This window comes from Sturnira hondurensis, unplaced genomic scaffold, assembly GCF_014824575.4.
Source record: "Sturnira hondurensis isolate 20B ecotype Veracruz unplaced genomic scaffold, ASM1482457v3 Scaffold0000780, whole genome shotgun sequence".
Lineage (NCBI taxonomy): Eukaryota > Metazoa > Chordata > Mammalia > Chiroptera > Phyllostomidae > Sturnira > Sturnira hondurensis.
The window spans coordinates 23,258,888-23,285,004 of NW_028073411.1; the positions used below are offsets into that span (position 1 = coordinate 23,258,888).

General features: G+C 59.5%; 1 protein-coding gene across 2 annotated transcripts in view; it reads left to right on the forward strand.

Moving 5' to 3' along the window:
- Positions 1-257: 257 nt before the first annotated feature.
- The window catches only part of PHF21B (PHD finger protein 21B), a 59,472-nt gene continuing 33,612 nt past the window's right edge, over positions 258-26,117 (forward strand). The window contains exons 1-2 of one of the 2 annotated variants that reach the window (XM_037049674.1): positions 258-384; positions 1,260-1,325. In XM_037049674.1, the coding sequence (XP_036905569.1) occupies positions 331-384; positions 1,260-1,325 (120 nt within the window). In that variant the 5' untranslated portion in view covers positions 258-330. Of the gene's footprint in view, positions 385-960; positions 1,073-1,259; positions 1,326-26,117 lie in introns of those variants that run through there. The other variant, XM_037049683.1, reaches the window with a different exon arrangement.

A 26,117-nucleotide genomic window follows, 5' to 3' on the forward strand; every position in this document is an offset into this window, starting at 1 on the left:
GGCGGCGCGGGGCGGCGCGGGGCTCCCGGCGCCCCGGGGCCATGCGCCGGGCGGCGCCAGTCGCCCGGGGACCCGGCGCAACTTGCGGGGCGCCCTGAGGAGTTGGGGTGGCCGCGGGTTCTGCGCCGCGCGCCCGGCCGCCTTCCTTCCCCTTGCTAGAACCTCCCTCGCTTTCGGTGGTGGGGGCGGGGGCTCGTGTGCCCCCACCCCCGGGAGCCCCGGTCCGACCCCGCCCCCGCCCGCGCCCGCGCCCGCCCGCGCCCGCGGAGCCGCGCAACTTCAGCGGGGCCGGGGCCAAAGTGAGCGCAAAGTGCAGCCCAAGTTGCCGGGATGGAGCTGCAGAGCCGGCCCGAGGCGCTGGCCGCGGAACTCGCGCGCCACCAGGTAGGCGGCCGGGGGCCCTGGGCCGGGCTGGGGGCTGCAGAGACCCGGCGTCCGGCCCCTCGCCGCTGGGTCTACTGGACCGGAGGTGCCCGGAGGGCGCTGCCTTTGGAGCCTGCCCCCGGGGCGGGGAAGCCGGCGGCTGCAGGACCCCGCCGGGCTTCGCCTCCTCCCGCCTCTCGTGCGGTCCCACCCGGGGACCCGCCACACGGCGGGGCCAAGGCCGGGGGCCGTGGGACTGGAGCCCGGCGTCTTCTCTTTCTCCACACGCGGTCTGCAGGACCGAGGGCTCCGGGTGGCGACCCTTCGTGAGCCCGCCCCGGGGTCGGTGCGAGTGTGCCCGACCCCCTGCGGCCGCCACCCGGGTACAACCCCGCACAGTTTGCAAAAGTAGTTTGGGCGATTGTCGCTCAGCGAGCGGCTGCGTGGCTGCCGGAGCCGGAGCGGTATTGCGGCGTGCGCGAGTGTGTGTCGGGGAGATTAGGACGAGACTTGAATATTTATGAGCTTTGCTCCACACGGACTCGCCGTGTTTACTTGGCTCTTTGTTCCTCCCCCCTCCCCCGGCACACTCGCACACTCACTCCACACGCACCCTGGCCTGCAAACTTGCACGGCTCGGGGCCCAGCTCCGGGTGGCCTCGGCTCCTGCCCCGCCCCGAGAGCTGCCCCGATGAGGCGGCAGCCACAGGTAAGCGGCCCCGGACGGTCCTGGCTGCTCGGTCGCCGTGCGTGCGGGAAGAGACTAGGGAACTTGGGGCGCATTGCGGGCGGCTTGGCCCGCGGGCCGCAGGGCGCAGGGCTTAGGTCCATGGGGCTTCAGGCGCACCCGACCCCCAGGGCGGCCAGCCTGAGCCCACTCCTCGGTGTTTCCACAGAACGGCGACCTCAAGAAGCAGCTCCACGAGAGGCAGCCACGGATTGCCGCGCTCAGCGACAAACAAGTAAGCGAGCTGCAGCCGGCGCCCACCCCCCAACCCCCGCCCGCCTCGGCCGGGAGGAGGGGTCTCCGGGTACTTTGATGGCACCCTAAAAAGTGCCGACCACGGAGCCACGCGCTCAGACTCCCGAGGGAGTCCGTGTGTCATCCTCAAAGTTACCCGTGCCCCCCATTTTCTGGAAAGAAAGAGCCGGGTTCTCAGAGGCCGAGGGGCAGAGCGCAGTGGCCGGAAGACAGAAGCGGCACTTAAAAGACGGCCAGCAGCCTGGCGTCCATTTTGAGTTGGTGGACATGTTTTGGGAACGTGGGCGTTTCTCCCGGCCCCGTGCCCCCGTTTCAAGCTGGTGTGCGGGTAGGGGGTGGAGGGGCGCCAGTTCGGGCCTGGACACCAAACTGCTCGGAAGCGATTTCTGGGTTCCATTGTAAATCCTATCTACTGAAGCGTTCCTTTGGGCGCCCCCTCCCTTCACTTCTCCAGCGTCACTTTTTATTCTTGGAACCTGATGCCAGCTCCCTGGGAACAAAAGGAACGCGCCCCCAGGACCCCCCAGTTCTGCCCCAACTTTGGTCTGCGGGCGCCAAGTGTAGATTGGAATCCGGGAGAAGCTCCTCACGGTGAGGGCTACGGCCGCCGACCCCCTTCCGGCCCCTCGGGGAGGAAAAGTTGTCCATTGTGACTTAGTTGCGCTGAGCTCAGCGCTCCGGGTTTCAGCACCACGAACAGATGCCGCTGCCGGCCGCGCTCCCCGCCCCCTCCCCTGGCCCGGCACGCCCCTCCCCCTCGGCTCTCCCCTCCTCGCACGCGCACTCCCGCCCCCCCCCCCCCGCCCCCCCCCCCCCCCCCCCCCCCCCCCCCCCCCGAGAACTTTGAGAGGCGCAGCCAATGGCGCTCTCCAGCCTCCGAGGCTGGCGGGGACGGGGACCTCAGTGCCCCTCCCCGCTGCCCCCGCCTCCTGGCCATCGATCCTGGTTCCTTTGGAATGCCTGCCGGCCGCGGCTTTCAGCACCAAACTTGGACAGCGCCCTCCCCCGCCCCCTCCCCCAATCCCTGCCGGAGTGACCGGATCAGATGACCCCTCCCCGGAGGAATTTGCCCGGAGACCTGGAGGAGATTGGCGGGGGTGGCGGCGAGGGCGAGAGAGAACTTGGAGGCCGGTGCACGGTGCACGTTAGGAGTCTTTAAAGTTGAAAAGTGGTGGGAGGGGGCGTGCGGAAGAGGAGGGGGCCGGCATAGCGGAAAGAAAGATGGCTGTTCCCCGCCGCAGGTCCGCGCCTGGTCGGGGGCGTCGGGCTGGACGGCAGGGCTGGGACGACGGCGTTAACCCCTTTCTGCCGGGCCACAGCCCCCTTCGCGGCCGCGCGCGCCCGTCCTGGAGTGGAAGCTTCCNAGATGACCCCTCCCCGGAGGAATTTGTCCGGAGACCTGGAGGAGATTGGCGGGGGTGGCGGCGAGGGCGAGAGAGAACTTGGAGGCCGGTGCACGGTGCACGTTAGGAGTCTTTAAAGTTGAAAAGTGGTGGGAGGGGGCGTGCGGAAGAGGAGGGGGCCGGCATAGTGGAAAGAAAGATGGCTGTTCCCCGCCGCAGGTCCGCGCCTGGTCGGGGGGCGTCGGGCTGGACGGCAGGGCTGGGACGACGGCGTTAACCCCTTTCTGCCGGGCTACAGCCCCCTTCGCGGCCGCGCGCGCCCGTCCTGGAGTGGAAGCTTCCATTCCCGCTGGAGGGGGGCCCGGTGCGCGGCCCCGGCAAAGTCGGGGAGTTCGCGGGGGGAGGGGACCCAAGCTCGGCATTACCATTTTGATTGCTTTGATGCCATTTTTGGAGGGGGAGGGGTTGGAAGACCCTTCTCCGCTGAGCACAAAGATGTTTAATCACTGTGTAGAATCAAATCAGATACTTTCTTTTAAAAAAAGGAACCACCACCAAATCTGGCACAGTGTGATAGCCGAGGGTTACTAAACCGTTTTTCTCACTGGGTAAAATGGCAAGTTGTTGACTCTTACACAGCGATGGAAGATTTGAAAGAGCAAATCCAGTAATCCCGCAGCTTTCATTGCAACAATGTCTCTTTATGTGTCTTCTACCTGGCAATAGTTTGACTGCTCCGAGTGGCTTTTCGGAGCTTGGGTCTGGTCATTTCTTCTGTATTGTAGCAACTATTTCAAGGCTGTTTAAATTTTTATGGTGATCGTAAATGAGTAGCTGTTTATCATCTGTCACGCTGGAATTTCGATGCGGATGAGAGAAACATTGGAAAATCCCGTTTGAAGGCAGCCCTTACTCGTTTCTCTGAAGGAGCTGCCCGGCTCCAGCCTGCCTCTGCCTTTCAGTTTGAATGGGGAAGGATGCTTGTGAGCGAATGTACCTCCATCTTTGTGTGTGTGTGTGTGTGTGTGTGTGTGTGTGTTGAAGAAGAAAGACAACAACAAAAACTTTTATTCTCTGGCCTTTTCAAAATGTTTCTCTTTTAAATGACTAAAAATGACATCTGGTAAGCAGCCAGGGTTTGGCCTGGCCAGCTGAACTCATGTTTGTAACTGTAAGTTTGTTGTTTTTCCTTTTCCCTTTGTGGCATTTTATGTAACAAGGGCTCATAAAAGAGGGAGGGGAGGGGCCAGGGCCAGGGCCGGGCTGGCCGTGGTGCAGCATGCTAATAAAGCTGCCTGGGCTCTCCCAAGCTCTGAGGTGGAACCTTGCAGAGGTTGGCCTGTGAGATGAGTTGGGTATACTTAACATTCACTGGTCTCGCCTTGGGAGAGTTTGGCAATGATCGGCAGCTTGGCCAGGGAAAGGTCAATGACCTGCCTCTCGGAGGTGACTCTGGGCTGCACCCAGGCTCTGCTTGGTCACCCGGACCTGCCTGGAGGGGCTGAGGTGTGGGAGCAGGGGTGAAAACGCCAACATTTCAGAGTTTGTGTTTAACTCAACAAAAATTTAAAGGGTGTGTTCATTTATAGATTTGCTTGGGGAGAAACTCGGACCATCTGCGCCCACAAAGATAGATGTGATTTTTGTGCTGCTCCTGCTTGGAATATGGGAGGTAAAGGTTAAGTTTTAATTAAAAGTGCACACGTAGATGATGAACTGGATAGTAGGTGAACGGATGACCCCATTATCCACATCTGTTAGAAATACAATAGCCACTGAGTAATATCTCCTGGTGTGCAGGCATCAATTTCCCATTCATGCCCTTGGCACAGGGCTTTTTCCCGTGACTTCTGGAAACACGGACAAGTGTTCAAAGAGGGTTGCCACACACCCCTAGAAGTAGGCAGGAGGTTGTGGATGAGAAGCAGAGAGATGCAAACTCTGTACAGCTCCCCCATGCTCCTCTTGTCACCAGTGGGTAGGGGCATAAGCTGGAACCCTCTTCCATAGAACCCTGCGATTTGAAAACAAGAGTTCATATTTCTCCTTTAAAAAAAGCAGCGTGTGTGTGGAGAGTTGGTGCGAGCTGAGTTGTGGCCTGGCCAAGAGTGGCCAGGCCACGTTCCCGGGAGTGGCTGGACCAGTGTCCAAGTTGTGATTCCAGAGGAGGCAGGACCCCTCTTCTTCAAGGGGGTAGGGTGTGCGAAGCCCCCATTAGTTGCTCCAGTGGTTCGACGCCTTGAATTGGCAGCACATGCAGAGAGGCAGTCACGTTTCTGTCTCAGCTGTCAGGCCACAAGCACTACAGTGTAAATAACAGGCCCAGCACAGGTGTGGGAGGGGTTTCTCCCTCTTTGGCGTCCTAGGCCCAACACTGGGGGGGCCACGTGTGTGGGCGTCTCCAGACCTGAACTCGCTGCCAAGCACAGCTTCGCTGTAGAGGAGCGTGCTGCGGGAGCTGAGTTCACGCTGGTGTGGCAGAGCGAGACAGAGGCAGAGGCCCTGGCAGTGAACTTGGGAGCCTTGCGCTTTGCTCCGTCTGTTGCTTTGATGGACTCTGGATTCCGAGGGGCTGTCCTCAAGTGCAGCAATAAAAATATGTCTTCTTGAAAGCTATTATGTATGTGGCACGTGCCCGGCGCTGAATCATGTCTTCTGTGTGATTTACGAGCCGCGCCGGACCCTGGAGGCAGTCCTCGGAAATGTCCAACGAGGGAAATCGCCGGGCAGATTCCGTCTGAAAGGTCCCCGTCGGTGCGCTGGCCCCCTGCGTCCTCCCCACGAGTCTGCTCCTGTCCAGGAGGCTTCTTTTTAATCCTTCTGACCAAGAGTTCGAGACCTTCTTCTTCAAGCAGCATCGTCACCTGTTGAAGAGGACACTGAGGCCATTTCCCAGTGCCCCTCTCGTCATTCTCTGCGGAAGAGCGCGTACATGGAGGGATCAGGGCCCGGCCTGGCTCCACCCACTGCCGGCTGCAGGCCCTGCACCCTCTACTGCCCGCACACAGCCAGCTTCCAGGGCCCACACCTTTCCCGGGGCCCTTCTTCTCCTCTGTCCTTTCTCCACCCTGCACCCCGCCACCATCATTTCTTAGCTGCAAGATGGCAGCAGCCCCCTCACTGTATCTGCTTGAAAAAAATGAAAGCCCAGCTTTATTGAAGCACAAGTCACATGGCACACACATATGATTTACCCCTTTAAATAATACAACTCAGTGGTTTTCCCAACGGTCATGACCACCAGTTTGAGAACATTTTCATCTCAAAGAGAAACTCTTTGACTCTCAGCCCCCTACACTCCCCACTCCCAAACTGCCACTCATTTCCTTTCTGTCTCCGTGGAGAGGCCTGTCATGAACTTCCGTGTGACTGGAATCACAGGCCGTGTGGTCTTAGCGTGACTGGCTTCTTGCATGGAGCGTGAGGTTGCAAGGGTCACCAGAGTGGGAAGCGTGTCAGCACTCTGTTCCTCCCTGTCTGGAGACGGCTCTGCTGTCTGACGACCATGTGTGTCTGTCCATCCACCAGCAGAGGGACCCTTGCCTGTGGCCATCTTTTGGCCCCTTCTGCTGCATTCTCCACCAGAATGAGTGTCTTCAAACCCGTCGCTACCGCAGCACTCCTCCTCCTCTCGGGAGGAAACCTGAGGGCCCAGGAGCCTGCGGGGTTGCCCCACCCACCTGCCCGGCCTCCGCTGGGCACCCTCGGTCTCCCTGGTGTCCCACAGTGCACCCTCTTGGTGGCTTTCCAGCTGTTCCTCTGCACCTTGAAGCATTCCTGCCCCTGGAGAGGGCTTGCCGTGTGGGTCCTGATCTTGCTGGGTTCTGACCTGGCTGTGGCTGCTGCCTGGATTGTCAGCTCCATGAGCAGGGGGCTGTGTCTCCCCCCTGCCCCTGTTCTCAGGGCAGCGCCCCCAGCAGCTGAGTCTTGCTCGTTGAAGCAGCGGAGGGCTTGGTGAAAACAGTGTGGAGATCAGTCGTGACAGACGTGCAGTCCTACGGCGTCCCCAGCCTGCAGCAGGCATGTGACAAACGGGAGGCTTTTAAAATCGTATGTGTGAAGAGAGAGGACTCAGAATGAGGAGGTGCAGCAGCCCCCCACCCTTAGCCACCCCACGAAAGAATGAGGCTTAGATGGCCCTGTCTGTGTCGGCACATTCCGGAGGCGCTCTGGGAGTCTTGCAGAAGTGTCTGTGCCGTGTCTGGCCCCGGAGGAAATGAGAGGAGTCCTCCAGCCACCTGGGGCTGTGGGCAGGCGGAGCTGGTGGCTGAGCCCACTGAGGGGAAATGGCCTTCGGAAACCGGGGCTGGGTGTCTGCAGTAAAACCACGAGCAAGAGCAGGGGAGGCAGCAGAGAAGGTAGGCGGGGGTCGGAGCAGGAAGGCCTCAAAGGAGGCCAGGGTGTGGGGCCTGGGTGTCGCTGGCCCGGGCAGGAGTGGTGCTGAGGCCTGGCCCCACTGTATGTGCTCCACAGGCGTTTGACACCCGTGTGGAAAGCCCTTGTGCTCACCTGTGGCAGGGCCCAGGCCTGACATCGGGCGGAGGCTGCAGGGCTCACGGCCCTGGGTGACCAGTTTGTAACAGGCTGTGAGGGCGGGGAGACCACATGGGACCCCCTCCTGCCTTCACCAGAGCCACTCAGAGCCAAGGAGTTAGTGGGGAGCACTTGCAGAGGCCTCCAGGAGGTGACTCAGTGCGCATCTGCTCAGCTGGTTTAAAGAAAAAGTGTGTGTGTGTGTGTGTACACCTATTTGCATTAGTTGTTGATTTTCTTGACTAGTTTTATTTTGACTATATGTAAAGTACATAATAAATATGCTGATATATACCAGTAAATGTAGTACATCTGAAGTCTATACATCTTCCTAATAATAATTTGTCCAGGGTGGTGTTACTGAAGTGAGAAGTGAGACAAATCATTATTGTTCTCTTGCTGAAGTGGAATCTTACTGAGGAAGGCGGCAAGCGGTGTCTTTGCTGTCATTTCTGTAATGTGTGGGAGATAAAGAGAAAATCTACCGTAAAGGAAGTTTTTACTGGAAAACAAACACATGCTTGTGGGGGAAAGGACTCACGGCATAGACTTGAAAGTCAAAAAGTGTGAGCGGGCCCTCCCCACCACGCCCCTTCCAGAGCATGGGGGTGGGTCCCCATGGGTTCGAGCCAAGCCCAGTGGCTCGTCTGCACACAAATTCCTCCCATACGGTCCACGTTCAGGTGGGCACCCGGAGCACGGGGCTCCTAAACCTGCTTTGCACCCTGAGCTCCCAGTGGTGGATGGAGGACATCTCCTGGGAGCAACTGTGATTAATCCCACAAACTGTTAACAGGCCCCCGCCTAGCCCTGGAGACATGGAGGGGACGGGGTGGGGGAGGTGGCGTGTAGGCAGTGGCAGTGGCCTCTCCCCTGAGGAGGCTTCGAGGTTGCCCAGTGCCTCACGTGGGCTCTGCCTGTGGGCGTTGCCCCTCAGAGGTGAGGGGCCGGCTCCCCTTCCCGGGGCCCCCCGGCTCAGCTGGTGGCTGGTGAGACGGGCCTGAGACATGGGGTGTGTGGGCTGTCCCCAAGGAGGTGGCACCTGCCCCTGTGGGGACGGGTCGCCCACACAGTGTGTCGGCTCCTTGCGGCACCCACGTGCTTCAAAAGGTCTGTCCCATTCCCTCCTTGACGTAAGTCTTGCTTAGTTATCAGGAGAGCACCCTGACTTGGTCAGGCCAGAGGAGGGGACTTCCCAAGGTCAGACAGTTAGAGACTGCCGGAGGGTGCCGCAGTTACAGCCTGCCTCGTCCTGTCCAGTGCCCTGCGCTTCTGTGGAGTATAACGTTGGTGGCGCCCTAACGCCACAACCCCGGGGTCACGGCCCCAGCTCTCTGCACTTGGCTGAGGAGCCCGGCATGGCCCTCTGCCTCCTGGAGCTCTGGTTTCCGTCCGGAAAGCAGGGGTGCTGCTGAGACCTACCTCGAAAAAGCAGGGATGCTGCTGAGACCTACCTCGCCGTGCTGTTCGGGTGAGCCGCTGCTAGTGTGAAGTGCATGGGTTTGGAGAGACCTACGGCGGCCGCGTCTGTGACCACAGGAAGCTCCGTGGAGCCCGACCCTGCGCTGGGGTGGGGGTGGGAGGCTGCCGGAGCCTTTGCACAGTGGCTGGTCCCTCCTGTTGCTCCTCATTCCTGGGGAAGGTGCCTGTAGGTGACTGTGCCGTCGTTCTCCCCTCCGTCCAAGAAGTTCACTTTGGTATTTTAGCCTCTTAAGACTCCAGCTGCTGGAGCGGTGCGATGGTCCCAGTTCCCTTGGGCTCTTTCCGCTGGATGAGTTTGGTCATAATTCAGTAATCCCGGGACCCTCATCGGGGCTGCTGGTTTTGGCGATTACCCTGAGTCTCGGCCAGCGTCTCCTCCAACAGCTGTGTCTGTCCTGGAGCCGAGTCACAGGCTCGCTGCTGTGCTGCCTCTGTTTCACTGACTGTGGCCACCGCCCCGTGGGCGCCGTAACGCGCCGGCTGGGTGGGAGGTGGGGGGCCCTGCAGTGGAGGGGCGGACGGACCCCCAGCAAATTCACCTGCGCTAGTCTGCCCGCCTCCACCTGAGGCCCCTCTGGCAGGGCTGCCACTTCTGTTGGTATTGTTGCTGTTGTTTTAAACTTCACGGTGGAGGCGTCTTCTGATTTTGAAACGGTCGCTGTTCTCCAGAGGAGCCATCGTGCTTCATTAAGACATTTTTCACTGGCAGTTACTTGCTGTTTGGTTGTAGCAGTTTCCAGGGTGCGGGGAGAACTTGCTGAGGCAGCTTCGTTCTGGTTACAGCCTCTGCTGCCGATGGCATCCCGTGGGCTCTCGGAGGTGGGCGGCCCCGTGGGGTCTTGGAAGCGGGAGGCCATTTGGCCCCAGATGGGCCACACTGTGTTTCCTGCTTGGCATCTGGGTTGGTCTGGTTAAAACACAGTGGAAGGTAGTGTTTTCAGGGGGGGGGCAATTTTTTGTCCAGGTTTGACTGGAACCCTCAGCCCCCAAGTGCAGCAGGAGGGCAGGTGGCTGGATCCCCATCTCACAGCAGGAGAATGCTGCTTCCCAGGCCGTGTCGCCGTGGAGTCCCCAGGGCGCAGGGCAGCGGAGCTGGGTTGCAGGGAGCTTTGTTGGTGTTACCCTGGTGACAGTAACCTGAAGGGTGCGGGCCCAGAGACGTCACTGCTGCGGAGAAGCAGGCAGGCACCTGTGGCTTTTTGTCGGGACGGAACCTCTGGGTGGCTTCTTGCCTCTGTGCACCGGTGAGTCCACAGCCAGGACTGGGTCCCGAGCTGGTGATTCGGTGGGCACGGGGGCGCACGTCCCCTGACTGGCCCTGGCCACTTCAAGTGCGGATGTGAAAGGCAGGGGGTCTTCACAGGGCATGGCCACTGGGCCCCCTTCATACAGGTGGTAGATCGTGTCCCTGAGTGGGGACAGGGATGGCCCAGGAGACCCAGGACCCCGCCACATGCCGCAGCCGCTCAAGAAGCCAGTTGTGTCTGTTTAAGCAGTTGAGTTCTGTGTCTCCAGCGGAGTCTTCTTTCACGTTGTTTGCCCAGGAGGGTGTCCTCGGCATGGGATGTGCTGAGGTCTTGTGGAAGCTGTTCTCGTGTGACAACAGGGGCACCGAGAAAGGACCTGGGGACTGACCCTGGCTGGGTGGTGCGGTGGGTTGGAACTTCAGCCTGTGACCCAAAGGTTGTGGGTTCGATTCCCAGTCAGAGCATATGCCTGGGTTATGGGCCTGATCCCTGATCTCCAGTCTGGGGGTGTACGGGAGGCAACCAGTTGATGTCTCTCTCCCTTTCTCTTTCTCTTCTTCTCTCTCTAAAAGCAATGGGAAAATGTCCCTGGGTGAGAATTCCTCAGAAAGGGCCTGGAGCGGCAGACACCTAGTGGTGCGGAGCAGCTGTGCGAGTTTCGGGGCAGCTGGCATCTGCCGTGCACAGGAGGGGACAGGCGACTGGAGGCTCAGGCCAGGGCTGGCTGCCCTGTGAGACTCCCCGCGCCAGACAGACACGGACAGCTCAGGGAGAGCAGGGCTGCTCGCCACCAGCCCCTGCCCCACACAAGGCTCTGCCATCAGAGTCTACAGGTGGGGTAGGGGGAGCTCCCAAACCGAAAAGGTGCTGAGAGGTGGCCAGGTGGGTCAGTGTGGGGAGAATTGACTGCCTGTGCACCATCGGAGTGGGGCAGTGGGCAGTCATTTGAGCTGGCTGACGGGGGCCTGGGGGCCTGAGGGGCCAGCAGGCTGCCCCTCAGTGGTGCTGCATAGTCAGTCCGGGGAGGGGCTCCGTGCTCCAGCAGGGAGGAGAGGGCAGGGATGGAGCAGGAGGGGGGGAAGCGAGGCAGAAAGGGAGCCGCGAGCCTCTTCGGTGCCACTTCGGTGCCACTCGGGTGGAAAGCCAATCTGCACATGCAAATGAGCTTCCAGATGCAATTAAAAATATATACATATTCGAGACTGTGATCCAGAGTTTAATGTGAGGTGCAGGTTACAGGGTGACAAGCAGCGTTTCCTACCGTCGGCGGTGCAGCCTCTTCCCCATGATTAATGTGTCCTCGGCGGTCTCGGCGGTGATACTTGCCCGGCAGATAAGCGCCGGGGTCGCTTCTCAGACTGCGCTTTTGCAGCCCACCGCGTGTGGGGCGGGGCTCTGTCTGCCCGCTGCCAAGGGGACCCATGCAAAGGGCCCAGGACGCTCAGTGCAGGGGACTGGAAGGGGATGGGTGGCAGAGCTCCCTGTGTCTCAGGCCCTCGAGCGTATGTCCCGAGTGTGCCCCTGCCCATCAGCTGCTGTGCATGCAGAAGAGGGTGCTCAGACGGCCGGGCACCGGCAGTTCCCTCTGTGCCTGCTCTGGGCCAACATGGGGCTGGGTGTAGGGGCCACAGCAGTGGCCGGAGGGGGCCTGTGAGACATGGTCACAGTCTCAGGGAGGGGGAGACATATGATAGACAAGAAACGGGAAACGAACGGCAGAGTGGGTCAGAACGTGACGAGTGCCCCGACGAAAAGTAGGGCAGGTGTGTGTGTAGGGCAGGGTGATTGAGGGGGCGTCTCTGACAAGGCTGCGGGCGGCATGGAGGGGTGAAGCTTGTGGCCCCTGCAGGAAGGGTGGCCTAGGCGGAGGGGACAGCCTGTGCCAAAGCCCTGAGGTGGGACCTGGTATTTCCAGTGTGGCCCGGAGAGAGCGAGTGAGCAGGATGTGTGAGGGCAGCCGCCTGAGAGTGGGAACGGGCAGGGGGCTTCCCGATCCAGCATAACCCACCTGCCGGGACGATGGGGGAGGGGAGGCAGAATTGTGACTCAAAGTCGGAAGTCGCCGGAAGGCTGGCTTCAGCCCAGAGTCTGGAGGGGTTCCTGGGGTGCGAGAGCTGTCCAGGAGTGGAGGTGACTGTTTTGAGACATTTGCCCATCCTGCCGACCCCAAGGCAGCACCAGTGCCGTCGGGTGGGCGAATGACCAGCTGGATCTCCCCAGCTGACATTCTGTGGTTCAGAAACGCTGCCATCCCCGGGGACGCTGTCCTCACCTGATGCAGAGCCGCAGACCCCGAAGGCCCAGGCTGGGCCGGGCTCGGCCCCACGCAGCCCCTGCTCCTTGGAGTTTCCAGGAGAAGCCAGAAGCCACGTGTGGCGGCAGCTCCAGGGACTTCCACATGGGCGACGCGCAGATGCCTCTTCTAGATACCACCGGCCACTGGGTCTGCTCCAGTGCCCACGACCGGTGGCCCTCCCTGTTACCTGTCACCTGGCTCCTCCTGCTTCTGGACAGGGTGGGGGTCCCTCCTCCCCACTCACGCTCCTTCACAGCCCCAGGCTACTGGGCTGCACTTGAGTGGTTCCCTGCTGCGCCCCCTCCACGTCCAGACTCCTTCGAGGTCTCACCTGCTGCGTGCATGCAGGCACAGCGCTGGGCATGCACTCCGAGTGGGGCAGAGCCTGGGGCACCGGTTCCGCACCTCCAGGCTCTCCAGTGACGAGGGGGTCTGGCAGCGAGCTGGGGAGTCGGGTGGTACACCTGGGGACCCAGACCCCACGGGGAAGCAGGTGCTCGGTGGCTGGAGGGCCGGGCTGTTCCTCAAGAGCGCCCGGCTCTTGTTTAGATAAATAAGTGGAACACTGCCCCCACCCTCCCCCCATGCCCTCCCGGAGTCTGGGCCTGGTTGAAGTTATGTTATTAACGAGTTCTGCTGAGTGGGCTTGAATGGGGGCCACGCTTTCGTATCGCCGATCTAATTATAGACGCGAGCGACGGTACCAAATAGGCAGCCTCTGAAGGGAGGAGAGTCTGGCGGCTCGGTTTAAAGTGTCCTTTAATGAACTTCTTTGGCACTTGTATCTTAGCAACACATTTTATTACATCCTGGTGCAGCTGGACTCACGCACAGTAATTCATCCCCCGCCCCCCACTCTGCCTGGAGGGAGGGATGCAGGCTGCTTTCCCAAGGCTGTGTTTGGGCCTCTTCTGCTTTGTTTAGTTGATGAAAAAGATAAACAGGGCTGGGAGCAGGGACCTTGCTGGCAGGCCGGCGCTGGGATAGAGGGGACCATGGCACCGGCCAAGGGTGGGCGGCCGTCCTGCAGTTCCGATGCTGGCACCGTGGGCCACCTGTCCCTGTGCCAGTTCTGTCCCCAGCACTCCCTGGGTTTGGGTATTTTTATCTGGACTCCTTTCCTGCAATGACACTCATTTGGATACAGCGGAAGTGGGGATGTTTGCAAATCTTTCCTCGTAGTCAGCAGCCTGGAAGTGGGGTGGGGGAGAGTGTTCTGGATGAAGGCGGGGGCCTGCATGGGGGGGGAGGGGGAAGGGGCGTCGGGCCCAGCCCCTGCTCATGGGGAACGCGGGGGCCTCGCCAGCCGCTCCCCGCTCTGAGCCGCAACTTCCTCGTCTGCTGCGCGAGCTTCCCGTGCCTGCTGTAACAGCTTAGCGCAGACCAGGCGGCTGCGAACTGTGGAAGTGGATCCTCTCACGCCTTTGGAGGCCAGAAGTCCAGGATCGAGGCGTCAGTAGGGCTGAGCTCCCCGCAGATGCTCCAAGGGGCGTCCTCCCCGCCTCTTCCAGCGCCTGGGGGCTCCGGGGCTCCTTGGCTCATGGCTGCATCACGGAGTTTGTCTCTGTCGTCACGTGGCCTCTCCTCGGCCTCTGTGTCTCTCTTATCAGGTCCCCAGTCACTGGATGAAGGAAGGGTCCACCCTAATTCAGTGTGACCTCGATTTAATTATATCTGCAAAGACCCAGTTTCCAGATAAGGTCGAAGTCTGAAGTTTGGGGGGATGTGAATATGGGGGGCACGACCCAGCCCACTGCACCTGCCAGCGGAGGCCAGTCCCACCAGCAGCCGGGCATCAGACAGGCGGCCGGCGCTGGATGCCACCTCCGCGCCAGGTGTGGCGGCCTGTGCGGGCAGCGCCATCCCGCCCCACCTTGCAGCCAGGAGCTGAGACGGAGGCGCCTCGGACCTCGGGCTCCCTCCGGCCGTGAGATGGCTGTCTTGTCCGGTTTGAAGACTGGAAACCAGGGCCGCCCAGACCATCCAGTGCCTCCCTCGCCACCACGTGTGGCCCACTGGGAGTGGGGGTCTGGCATGAACTACAAGCGTGATTTTGAAATCCAGCTGGCTGAGGGTTTCACCCTGATCGGCTCTCCTTCCCGCGAGAGGACAGGGTGCTTTAGAACCCAGGGAGCGGCCCTCAGGAGCGTGCACCTGCTGCGCCGCACCTGTGGCCCCTTCGCCCTGCGGGAGGGCTGAGAGCCCCCGGGCGGGGGCCAGGCCACTCTTCCCACCCCCGCCTCCCAGGAGCTGCTCCACTGGCACATGTTGCTTATCCTCATGGGCCTCAGTTTTCCCACCTGTAAAGCGGCCGCACTGAAGGACCTGACCACCAAGGCCTGTGGCAGGCCTCACACACCTTACGGGGACGCACATCAGTCACTGTCCCCCTGGCCTAACAAAGGGCTGGGATCCATGTTTAAGCCTCAGGAGCCACATCTTCTCTGGGCTGTGTTGACCCTCGTGGGTGGAAGGGTGGAGGTGGCACTCACCTGTGACAGGTGACAGTGTGCCCCCCTTCACTTTCCCACAACTCTGCCCTCTGCTCCCCTCCGTACTTACAGGGTGAGAAGCTGAGGCTCAGAGGGGTACAGTCCTTATCTAAGTGCTGAAAGGTGACCTGGATTAGTCTGTCCCGAGCCCTGGCGCGGTTGGCTGCGGCGGACCCCCGGCATCGTGCCCGTTCCAGTCTGGGGCAGCACACGTGCCACGTGGTCCCCCGTGTCTCTGGGGCTGGTGGGTGGGGTGGGCATGTATCCTCGTTGGCCTGAGCATGAGGAAGCAGGATCCCTGCCTCGTCCCCAAAGCCCTGTGGGGCAAGGCTTGGACCCCTGGGTCAGTTTGGGCATCTGTGTGCTGGGGGTGAGTTTAGTGTCTGTACTGTGGGGTGACCTCAGGCAGGATGACAAACCCGGGGAACCAGCCTATGGGGTGCCCGACTGACTAAACCTCTAGTGACCGAGGCGTGCCCGAGCCTGGACTGAAACCTGGTTGCAGAGCTCCAGACAGGTGGCCAAACTTGTCCCTGTCCAGCATCGATGGGACCCTGGTGACAGCCTGGGCAGGCGGGCCAGTGGGGCTTTGACCCCCAACTCATGGGCCGAGACAGGGTCCGGAGGAAGGCCTGTCCACCCTTTGTCGGGCTGAATCCTGCTTGCCGTGCAGACAGAGCACCTTGTGTCTGCACAAGTGAATCGTCATGGGCCGTCCCTCTCAGGGACCTTCAAGTTTTTCCTCCTTCTGCCTCTTGGGAGTGAGCCGGGCGTGAACCGGGTGTACGGGACATGGATCTGTCTGAGCCCCTGCTTTCAGCCGCTGGGGTCTGCGCCCTGCTGCTGGGTGGACTTGGCTCTCCCTCCTAGATGCCCATGGTGGAGAGAAGCCTGCCCGGTTGCCAGGGCAGCCCATGGGAGAGCACATCCAGGAGGCTACCCCCAGCAGACCCCAGGGGACCTTGGTTTTGGCCTCACCATCTTCCAGGGAGCTCGGGCGTCTCCCACTGGCTCCAGGTCCCTGGCAGATCTGCACCCTGGGGCCCTGGCGTGGGTGCACCCGAGCACACCCAGGATGCCTGTGGGCCACTCGGGTGTGGCTCTCAGGAGGGGTGTGCACCTGCTCTCACCTCTCCCGCCAGAGGTTTGCGTTGACACTAAGCACGTGGGTGTTAAAAATGCAGCCTCGTGGTGGTGGCTTGTCTGGGCTTTAAATTGTTGGGGTGGCCAGCCTTTGGCGTCTCCGGGCCACACTGGAGGAAGGAGAGTTGTCTTGGGCCTCACGTTAAACACACTGCGATACACACAAAAAACCTCATAACGTTTTAACTGAATTTACAGTTTTGTGTCGGGCCGTATTCACAGCCATCCTGGGCTGTGTGCGGGCCGCAGGCTAGACACCCCTGCTTTATAGTGAGTGATTTCTCTCCTTTTCCCTCTCCTGATGGTGAGTTGGGCCGGGCCTGGTCCCCAGAGTGTTCCCAGGGGCAGCAGACATTCGCACCACAGCATTTGGTGTCCCCCGGCACCAGCATGCACGTGAACGCATCGCAACATCGTGTGGGTGCAAGAGCCGAGGCCTGAGGGCATGTGGGTCTGGTCCAAGGCATCTGTGGGCGAAGATCAGAGCGATGTGGCCGGGTGGGGCTGGGCCGCACCTTCCCAGAACCTGTTTCCCACTCCTGTGCCACGGCCGCTTGTCACCCGCACTTGGAGTCTGGGGTTCAGGAGTGACATGTTGAGAGGCCCCCCAGCGTCCACCACGGACGTGGCTCTTCCACTGTGGATCTTTGGGCGTGCCCCTGGGCCGTGCTGGCCTGGGCGAGGTCTGCCACCGCCAGCCTCAGCAGCGCGGTCTTCCACCGCGTGCGGAAACCTGCCATGCGTAGCAAAATGCAGACCTTTCTCACCTAAACTTTTTCTGGTGTTTGTTTATTCATTCACCTTCTTGTGTTGGACTCTAGCAGACGATAAAATGGCTTAAGATGCAGACAGAGCTGTACAGTCCGTGGCAACTTCTCGGACTCGGGAGGACTCCTGCTGGTGGTCCTGTCTTTGGTGGGGGCGCTGCTGCGAGCAGAGAAGTGTGGTTAGGTTTCTCCAGCAGAGTTTTTCCTTGGCGGGATGAGACGTGTCAGTAGTTCTCGGTGTTCTGGAAAGATGTTACCTGTAGGTTCTGCTTCCCAAACAGGTTTCACAAACGCTGATCAGATCCTCCAGGGATTCCCTCGTCACTCTCCTCCCCAGTGGAGGTCTTTTTCTGACGGGGAGCTCACTACCTCCAAAGCAGGCTCATCCCAGGTCTGGTCAGCTGATCTTCAGAGGGCCATTACTTCCCATCCTTTCATCCCCACCCCCAGTGGTGGGGACAGTCACAGTCCATGCAGTGTGTGTGTGTGTGTGTGTGTGTGTGTGTGTGTGTGTTTGGCATGGGGCACTCCACGGAATGAAGACCTGTGAGCCCTGGTGTCTGTCCTCGAGGGCCTCTGTCACTGTAGGGAGCAGTGAGGTAGCCGCATGGGGCTGGGGTGTGATGGCCGGAGAATGGGGAAAGTTCATCCCCCAAACCCGGAACCTAAACAACTGACGTTTTCAGCTCCCAGCTTGCACCTGTGAGCCGGTTGCTGTTGTGACACTGAGCAAGTTGTCGGCCACCCTCCTGCCCGCCTGGACCCACCCGTGAGGTGGAGACAGTGTAAGCACGTGACTCGTAGACTGGGGGCCTGAGGGACAAAGGCTGGGTCAGCTCTACAGGGCACCTGGCGGACCTCGGGGGCTCTGGAGAAGTGCGTCCCCCCCCTGTGGTCCCCAGCAGGCCACTGACTTCTGACGCTAAGCCTCTGAAACCTCCACCTCCCTCGTCTCCTGGTCCCCTCCCCCATCTCCTGGTCCCCGCTCTGGTCTCGTCCCCCACTCAGCTGGCCACTGTCATCTTGCCAGTTGCACGTCCTGGATGTTTCTCACCTCTTCCCGCCTCTGGGGCTCCAGTCCCCCTCCCAGCTGCCAAACTGCTCTCCTTGCCTCCGCGTCGGCCCGCCACACCGCAGCCACGGTGGCTCTTCTGCAGTGTCACCCTCAGGTTACCTCTCTGTTGTGAGGATGACTCCCCGTTCCCCAGCGCCCACAGCACTGGCTGCAGGGGTCTCCTGGCCTCTCGCCCGGGGCCGAGCCGCGCAGGTGCTGCTGTGCTGGAAGTGGGGTGGGGCTGACCTCTCTCTGCACGGTCACTGGCCAGTGGGAGGCACCGGGGCTCCAGAGAGCACAGTCTGGAAGCCAGTGACTCAAGGAGGAAGACTCAGGAATTCTCCGCAGGTGACTGACAGGCCTGTCGTCCTCTGGCCTCCCGGCACTGCCTCGGCCTTGGGCGTCGACCAGAAATGCTGACTGTTTCCCAGATGTGCCGACTGCCCATGGGCCACCACGTCCTTGGGCACCTGGGATGCCCTCCTGGGACACTCCCCACAGCACTCTGCAAGGTGACACGAAGCACAAAACCTGCCTGGCACACCTTAAAGCCTGGGGTCCTTCTTGGGCGCATGGGACTCATTTGGCAGTTATTTTCATGACATCTACTGTCTGTCACTTAGCAGGTTTCGAGTGTCCCGGGTCCACCCCTGGGCCTCGGTGGCTGCCAGCAGTAACGCCGAGGGTCTGGAAGGGAGTCACAAGAAGAGAAGACAGTGTGGTTTTTCTCTTCTTTTTCATCCTCACGTGAGGACACATTTATTGATTTTGGAGAGAGGAAAGGTAGTTGGGGAGAGCGAGAAACATCAGTCAGTTGCTTCCCATCCTCACTCTGACTGGGACCCCACCACAGCCCAGGTACGTGCCCTGACCGGGAATCAAACCCACAACCTTTTGGTGTAGGGGACGACGCTCCAACCCGGCCAGGGCACACATGATTTTTCTTGAAAATCAAAACTTTAAGTGAAAATGAACAGCAAGATAAACAATCCTACCACCTGCACATTTTAATTGATGGATGATGGAGGAAGATTTCTATGTGGAGGGGGCCCAAAAAGAAACCAGAATGTATTTATAAAAACTGTGTGTTTATTCTTACATGTTCAGACGTCAGCACCTTCACAGTCCTCTCCATCGATGCAACACACCCACGGAGACGCTCTTCTCGCGGCGCGAAACAGGCTTGGAGCACGTGGCTCTTGATGCCTTTTAGCGCTTCTGCCGTTTTTTGTTTCACCTCTTCCACATCGGCAAAATGTTCCCCTTTGAGGACTTTTTTCACCTGGGGAAACAAACAAAAAGTTTCACAGAGCTCATGCTGTTTTTGGTCAAAAACTGCTGAACACTCAGTGTGGTGTGGGGAGGTGCACTCATAAACCAGCCGCCATGAAATGGGCAAACGTGTAGAAAAAGTCTGGAAAAAAAATTTCACTGAAGTCGAACACCGCCTCTCACCACAACACCAGTTGGTGTGCTGGTCCAGATGGGTTCCTAGAACACTCACTAGCAGGAAAAGCCTCTACTATAAGGGGCCTGCCCTCCTGAAGGTAATTATGATTTTGGGGGTCCCCCCTCATACATAGCATATATGTTGCATACTTTCAGTGACGTGATCACTGCTTATCACACTTTTACCGTGTAGCAGTTAACTCTCAGGGGACTCTTTACTCTCAGTCACAGTGTTTCCAGGCTTTGTGAAGACCTAGGCCCTGACTGGATCTTTGCTCAGGTCCCCAGAGCCTGTCCCTGACTCCCCTGGGAGCTTCGTTTGCCAGCAGGGGTCTGGAGCCACCCTATGCTGTGAACCAGAAGCACCCGCCCTGGGCCGGGGAGTGTGTGGGACATGCTCCCCACAAGGTCCCGGAGCCGCAAAGGCGGGAACCGGGGCTCCGTGGGGCTGAGCCTTTCCCTAGCCGCCCAGCAAAATGGAAAGGTGTGGGTTGTGGCTTCTTCAGCCCTTACGGGAGAGATTTTCTTTTTTGGTGATGATGGTGATGACGCTGGTGATGTGGTTAGTGATGGTGGTGGCCACGGGGTGGGAAGAATGGTTATTAACACGATGCTGGTGATTTTGGGAAGACGATGGTTGTTCCTTGCTCAGCTCAGGGATGGATTGGAGGGATTGGGACACAGAAGCAGGGCTCAACTGCAGGTCCTTGGATTGCTCACCTTGCACACTGGAGTGAGGCATGAGAACCTCTGAACCTCAGCTTTTCCACCTGTAAAATGGGAGTGATGGTGTCCATAAGCTCTGAAGGCCTATGCACGTGGCTTTATCGTTATGATTCCGGGACGGCACCCATTTCAGTCATGTGGCATCTTTACACAGAGGAGAAAGGAGGACATGGGAACGGTGTAAAGTGGTCTGTGACGTTTGTTGTCGCTAATTTCATGTGATTGGTAGACGTTTATGTCCATCTGCGTCGATTTTCTTAGGGTAAGTCTTGAAACTTATTTCTTTAAAGAAACGAAAAAAGCAAACATAGGAAGTACTGAAGGTAATTGAGCAAGCTCATCACTACCTGCTCTTTGGCGTGGTGTTTGGGGATAGGCCTGGTCTGCTATCCCACCTTCAGAATCATCCTCTGTCCACTGATGGCTGCAGGGGTGGGGGCCCTCCAGGGCCTCCTTTCCGACCTGGAACTTGTGGCTACTGTAATCCGTACTCACCCGTAATAAGCTACCTAAAAAGAGACATCGGTATCTAGATACAAATTGCAATGTTAAGTGCCCTCTGTAAGCCTTGTATAATCGCCGAAACACACAGTCTCAAGTTAATGAAACTGTTGGATGAGGGACATGCCTCTCATTTTCCTGCTCGGGCAGGGTGCGGGGGGCACTCGCTAGAGGGCCCGGTGGGCCACCTGGAACTGTGCAGCAGTGGGCAGCGCCTGGGTTCAGAGTCCTCCCGCCTTGCTGGGTGGCCTGCATCCTCTCACAGCGGCTGGATGACCTCTGGGCCTTAGCCTCTCATCTGCGAAATGGGCGTAGTAGCCCAGTCTGAGAGCATGTCCTGAAGTGACAGTATGTCCTGCGCAGAGCGCATGCCCTCTGTCCTCCTCACTCTCCCTGCCCCACAGCCTTTGTGGGGGGCTCACCCCACGCCACAGTTGTAGCAGTCGGCTGGCTTCGTTCATTCGTTCGTTTGTTCATTCACTCGCTTGCTTCTGCAATGGTAAGAAAGGCAGCTTGGCAGGAAACAGAGGGCAGGGTGCCAGACAGAGTGCTTCCCATCTGGGCCTGCGCTCTGCGGAAAGAACGCCACCAACAACTCAGTCTCGTCCAGGCCCGACAGAACCAGGTGAGACCTGGCCTGTCCTGTCGAGGCCGGTGGGGTGGTGGGAGGGTGGCATTGCCACGCACAGGGAGCCCACACAGGGCCATGGCCGGACGCCATGTGGTCCCGGGCCCCCACCCCCGTGTAGCAGGGGCCCCTTCTCCACAATGAGCGGCTGGCTGTGTGAGGGTACGGAAGTCCCTCGGCAGGATTGCTACAGACACTGGGTGCGTTTCTGTGAAGTCGTGTTCCTGGTTGCCCTCTCGTCAGTTCCCACTCCAGAATTCTCAGAAACACTTCCGTGCATCCTTGAGCGCGGTGCCCCGCGCCCTCCACATTCCCTGTTGGTCCCTGCGCAGCTGTTCTGGGCCACCCGCCCCCACCTTCCCAGGGAGCAGGTGCGCTGCCAGGCCTCCCCTGGAGGGACTGGCGCTGAGGTCCCGCTCCGTACTGAGGTCCCAGGCACTTCCTGAGTACCTCTTAGCAGCCGGGTCTCTGCATCGGCAGTCGGGGCTGTCGGGGCTGTCGGTGTGTTCACTAGCCAGGTCCTGATCACCTGCCATGTGCCAGGCCCGGGGGAGGTGCTGGGAGACAGACCAGCAACACAGGGCTCGGCACTTAACTCGATGAGTGAAGGAGGGAGCTCAGAGGTCTGACTGTGCTGAGAAGGAGCCCCAGTCCAGCCAGGGGCTACAGGAGACTGAGTCCCTGGGAAGGTGGACACGGCCCAGATAAAGTGGCTAATAGATGGCCTGGGCTCAGCTGGGACAGTCCCGTCCCTCCTTCCTCCCTCCCTTAACCCTGCTCACCTTGTTCCCTGCCTCCCGGTGCCCAGGTGTCTATCCCCTCTGCCTCCTTCTTTGGAAGCGTTGGTCAGTTCCTCATTGGATTCCTTGTATGCCTTCGGTCTCAGGGACACAGAAATGACCCCCCCCCCCCCCGCACATACCCACGTCTCTGCAGAGGCAGCTACGGAGAAGAGAACAAAGCTGGGGAGTTATTTATTTATTTCTCGCTTTGCAGAAATGTTTATTTGAAAGCAGCCCAGCAAGGCGGATGGTTTGATTTGATTAGCAAGTCTAAATGTATTAGCGGCAAGACAGAAACGATATTACAATTAGCAGTGATTAGCTCTGCTGATGACTCTGGGTGGCAGTGCAGGGTGACAGATGTGCCTCCTGGTCTGGGTGAGACTGGGAGGGAGCTTCACCCCTGCAAAGGGATTGGGCCCCCAGCAGGGGGGGGCCACAGGTCCCCGGCCAGGTTGTCGGCTCGTCTGAGAAACAAGTAATTAGTCGCTTCACAGAGATGCATGCGCACGACCCGCCTGCTTTGAGTGAAGTGAGCTCGTGTGCGTTGTGTGCGGGGCGGCCTGCTTGACCTTGGAGCGCTGGAGCCTTCCTGGCTGCCCTGAGCTGGCACTGCTGACGACAGCAGCAGCAGATGCCTTTGTCCCCGAGACTCGTGTCCCTGTGGGTCTCGATCCCAGCACGGCTCCTCCTGCCAGCGCCCTCCCCCAGGCTCAGCCAGGGCTGCAGCGAGGCTGCCTGTGGCCACGTTTGTTGACTGTGGTGGGTGCCTGCTCATGCCGAAGGTGCTGCACAGACTTAGGAGACACTGGGAACTAAGTTAGGTTAGCCCCACAAGCGTCTCTGACTCTGGACGAGGGTGGGGATGCCCATGACACAGTCTGCCCTGCAGGAGCTCCCAGTCTCCCGACGGGGGTGCTGGACGCAAGCACGTCCTGCAGCAAAATGCCAGGTGCGTCTTGTGGGCGGTGGCGACGTTTGGAACTGGACAGGGTGCTGCTGCTACTTGGTGAACGCGGTAAATGCTGCTGACTCGTTCGCCATAAAGTGGGTTTTTTATCTTCACCCGAGGACATTTATTTTTATTGGTGTTAGAGAGGGAGGGAGGGAGGGAGAGGCGCTGATTCGGGAGAGAAACATCATTGGTTGCCTGCCCTGTGCTCCTGTCCCAGGGACCACACACGCCCAGACTGGGGATTCACAGACCCCAGATCGAGGATTGAACTGCAGCCCAGGCATGTGCCCCGACTGGGAATCAAACCAGCGACCCTTTGACACACGAGCCAGCACTCATTGCACTGAGCCACACCAGCCAGGGCCCTGTCTGGATTCTAAAAAGAAGAAAAGTGCTAAGTGAGACTGTGGAAGCACGAACACGGCAAACCAGGTGCATCCCAGAAGCCTCAAGGAGATCAAGTTTCTGCAGATGCTAGGCCCATAGGTGGGGGTGCTCCTGGATGTGACCCCCCGGCAGCACCTGCCAGGCTGCTCTGAAGGGCAGCCCCGACCACAGCTCCTCCCAGGCCCGTGGGTGCAGCAGAGGCAGACATGGTCTTCCCATCCAGGGTCTGTCATTCAGAGCTGCCCGAGTCCGGGGAGACAGGTTGAGGATGCCTTTCTGAACGCGGTGTGACTTCAGTTTAAGGGGTGTTATGATCGGGGCGGGGCCAGCAAAGGGAGCGTTCAGCCGTCAGCTGTGGAGGTGCGCTCTCCTCCCAGGCCAGGGCCCAGCAGTGGGCGAGCCCACCTCCTCCACAGCCACACAGAACAGTGACCGTCCAGTCCCCAGTGCACCATGCTTGGGCCCCTGGACTGAAATCCTAGTCCAGGGCCGTCCTGTGGCAGCTAGGGTGGGGATGGTTGAGGGGCCTTCCAGAAGAGGAAGCATAGTTGAGCACACATGAGAAGATGCCCAGCCGCACCGGTGTTGGATGGGCACCCACGGCACATGCTGGCAGTGCCCAGGGCTGAGCAGCCGGGGACTGGTGGAACTCCTCCTTGTTACTTGTGGGCGGGGAGTTGGAGTTTAGAGAGCAGCGTGGAGTCGTCTGGTGAAGCCGAAGTCAGACCCTCATATTCCACGGCCAGAAACCTGCGCCTCAGAGAAGCCCTTCCACGGGAGGCCGGCTCAGGAGGTGACCGGCACACGAGGTGGGGACAAGACACCGCCGACGGGGGGCGGGTAAGCAGGTCCCTGCTTGCACTGTGGGGCTGTGCAGGGCACAAGCCAGGCGCATGTGGTGACAACAGTGAACCTTAGACACCTGCGGTTGAGTCCGAGAAGAAAGTGGCAGAGCATGCTGGTACGGTTTCATCTGTATGAAGTTGGAAACCGTACAAAACAAAGAAATGCACTTTTTGATAAACATATTTAGTAAACTATGGAGTCACAGAATGGTGCACAAAACTGTGGTTACCTGTACACGGAGGGAGGGGAGGGCACCCAGAGGCATTTCAGAGCCAATGTCCCTTTCTTTGTTAAGCCGGGCACGGTGTGCACAGATGGTCTCGTTCTCTGGACAGTTCGCACATTTAACCATTTCTAGTGTCTCCTCAGCACTTAAGACATGCGCACGTTTTTAAAGTGAGCTTGTGGGCAGGGCATGTCCTGCCTCAAACCACAGTGAGATTCTGGGCTTTAGGGCAGAGGTCAGGGCTTTCCTCAGTCATACAGCCTCCGGCAGACAGGGCACCTCCAGCTTCCCAGAGAAAAAGTTGTAACTTTCCAAAACAGGATGGAATGGTCAAAAGTGAGTGAGGTGTGTAAAGTGTGGAGTTCATGTCATAAGGTTCCCCCCCCCCAAAGTAACACCAAGGCCACATTTTCTTAGTCAAGGTAAATTCTGGAAGTAAAGCAAAACTGATTAGCGCCCTCTCCTGGGCAAGGCCGGATGAAGCGCTGGCGAACCCGCGGGGAGGACGGTGGGCTGCGCTGGTTCAGCACCACGGACAGCAACTCGGGGGCTCTGCTTTGGTGCTGGGTGCGCGCCCCTCCCTTAGGTGGGTGTCTTCGTGGCTGGAGACCTGGCTAGGCATCCTGCCTTTTGGCCTTCCTGGCTGCATGGCTTTGGGCAAATCCCCTAGGGCTCTGGAGCCTCGGTTCCCTCCTGCCTTCCTTGTAGGGGAGGCGTGTCGAGGAAGCTGCTGTGGTGGTGCCCAGGGTGTGCTCCGGGCTCGGAGAGTGGCGGACCTGGTTAGATAGAACCCTGTGCTGTTGAGGGGAGGGGCCCCTTCAGGCAGCAGAGGTGGGCCTGGCACGTGGGTCTCTGCGGAGCATCAGTTAGCTGAAAGGGTGGTCAGGGGACCGGGGCGAGCCAGTCAGGGCAGGAGGTGCCCCACCAGTTCGGCTGCTTGTGTGAGCAGGCAGCTGGTACAGGGTGGGGGTGCGGGGGTACAGGGGCACCTGCCTATCCTCCACCGGCATTTCCTGCTCAGGGCCACCCTCCGGTGACCAGAGGAGGGGCGGCGCCAGGCAGGTGCCCACCAGGAGCTTGGACGCTTGACCCCGAGTCCCTGGAGAGAAAGGTGTCTTGATGCACTTTAGAGGGTAGAGAGCTGGTGGTGGTGGTGGCTTCTAGAAAGTTCTCTCTTGTCTTTTCTCAGTGAGTGAAATGAGTAGCAAGGCCCTCACCTGAGCATGTGGGTAGGGGAGCAGGGGAGACGGCAGAGGATGGGGAGTCACCAGCCAGGAGAGTAACCAGGCGGTGACCCTGTGCTGGGAGAAAGGAACGGCGCCTCTTCTGGTCCCCGCAGTGCCTGTGTGCCAAGTCACATTTTTACTTATTTATTTGTTTGCCCAACAGCTGTGCTGCAGGATCTAACGTCGAGGACGTTGCACCGCTAGTTAAGACAAGTCGGTTGGCTCTGTCTCCTACGCCTCCCTGGCTCATTGAGTCCACGTCGTGCCCGCGAGCGGCAGCTCCCGTTTGAACGGGGAGCCTGGCTCGGGTGAAAGGGTGACCGTCCTTTGGAGAGCGTGTCTCTTCTTCCATGGCTGGCCCTATCGCACGCACACTGGTCAATGCTAGGCCACAGCTGTAGAGTTGGGGACAGGGCCGGAGGTGCCCCGCTGTCGGCTCAGTGTGGGCATGTGGATGTGGGACTTGGTGCCGTGCAGCCACAGAGCCTTCGGGTGTGTGGGCAGCGTAGTGAGCATGCACGCAGGTGCGTGTCGGGCTCGATCGTGCAGAACCCTGTGCCCTTGCACATGTAGGTACTCACACAGCATGACATGCCAACGCTCCGGGGCCAAGAATGGAGCTGATATATTGTTCCTCCCATTTCTTCTGCCTCCTGCCATGATCCCAGCCCAGAGCTTCAGTGCTCCTG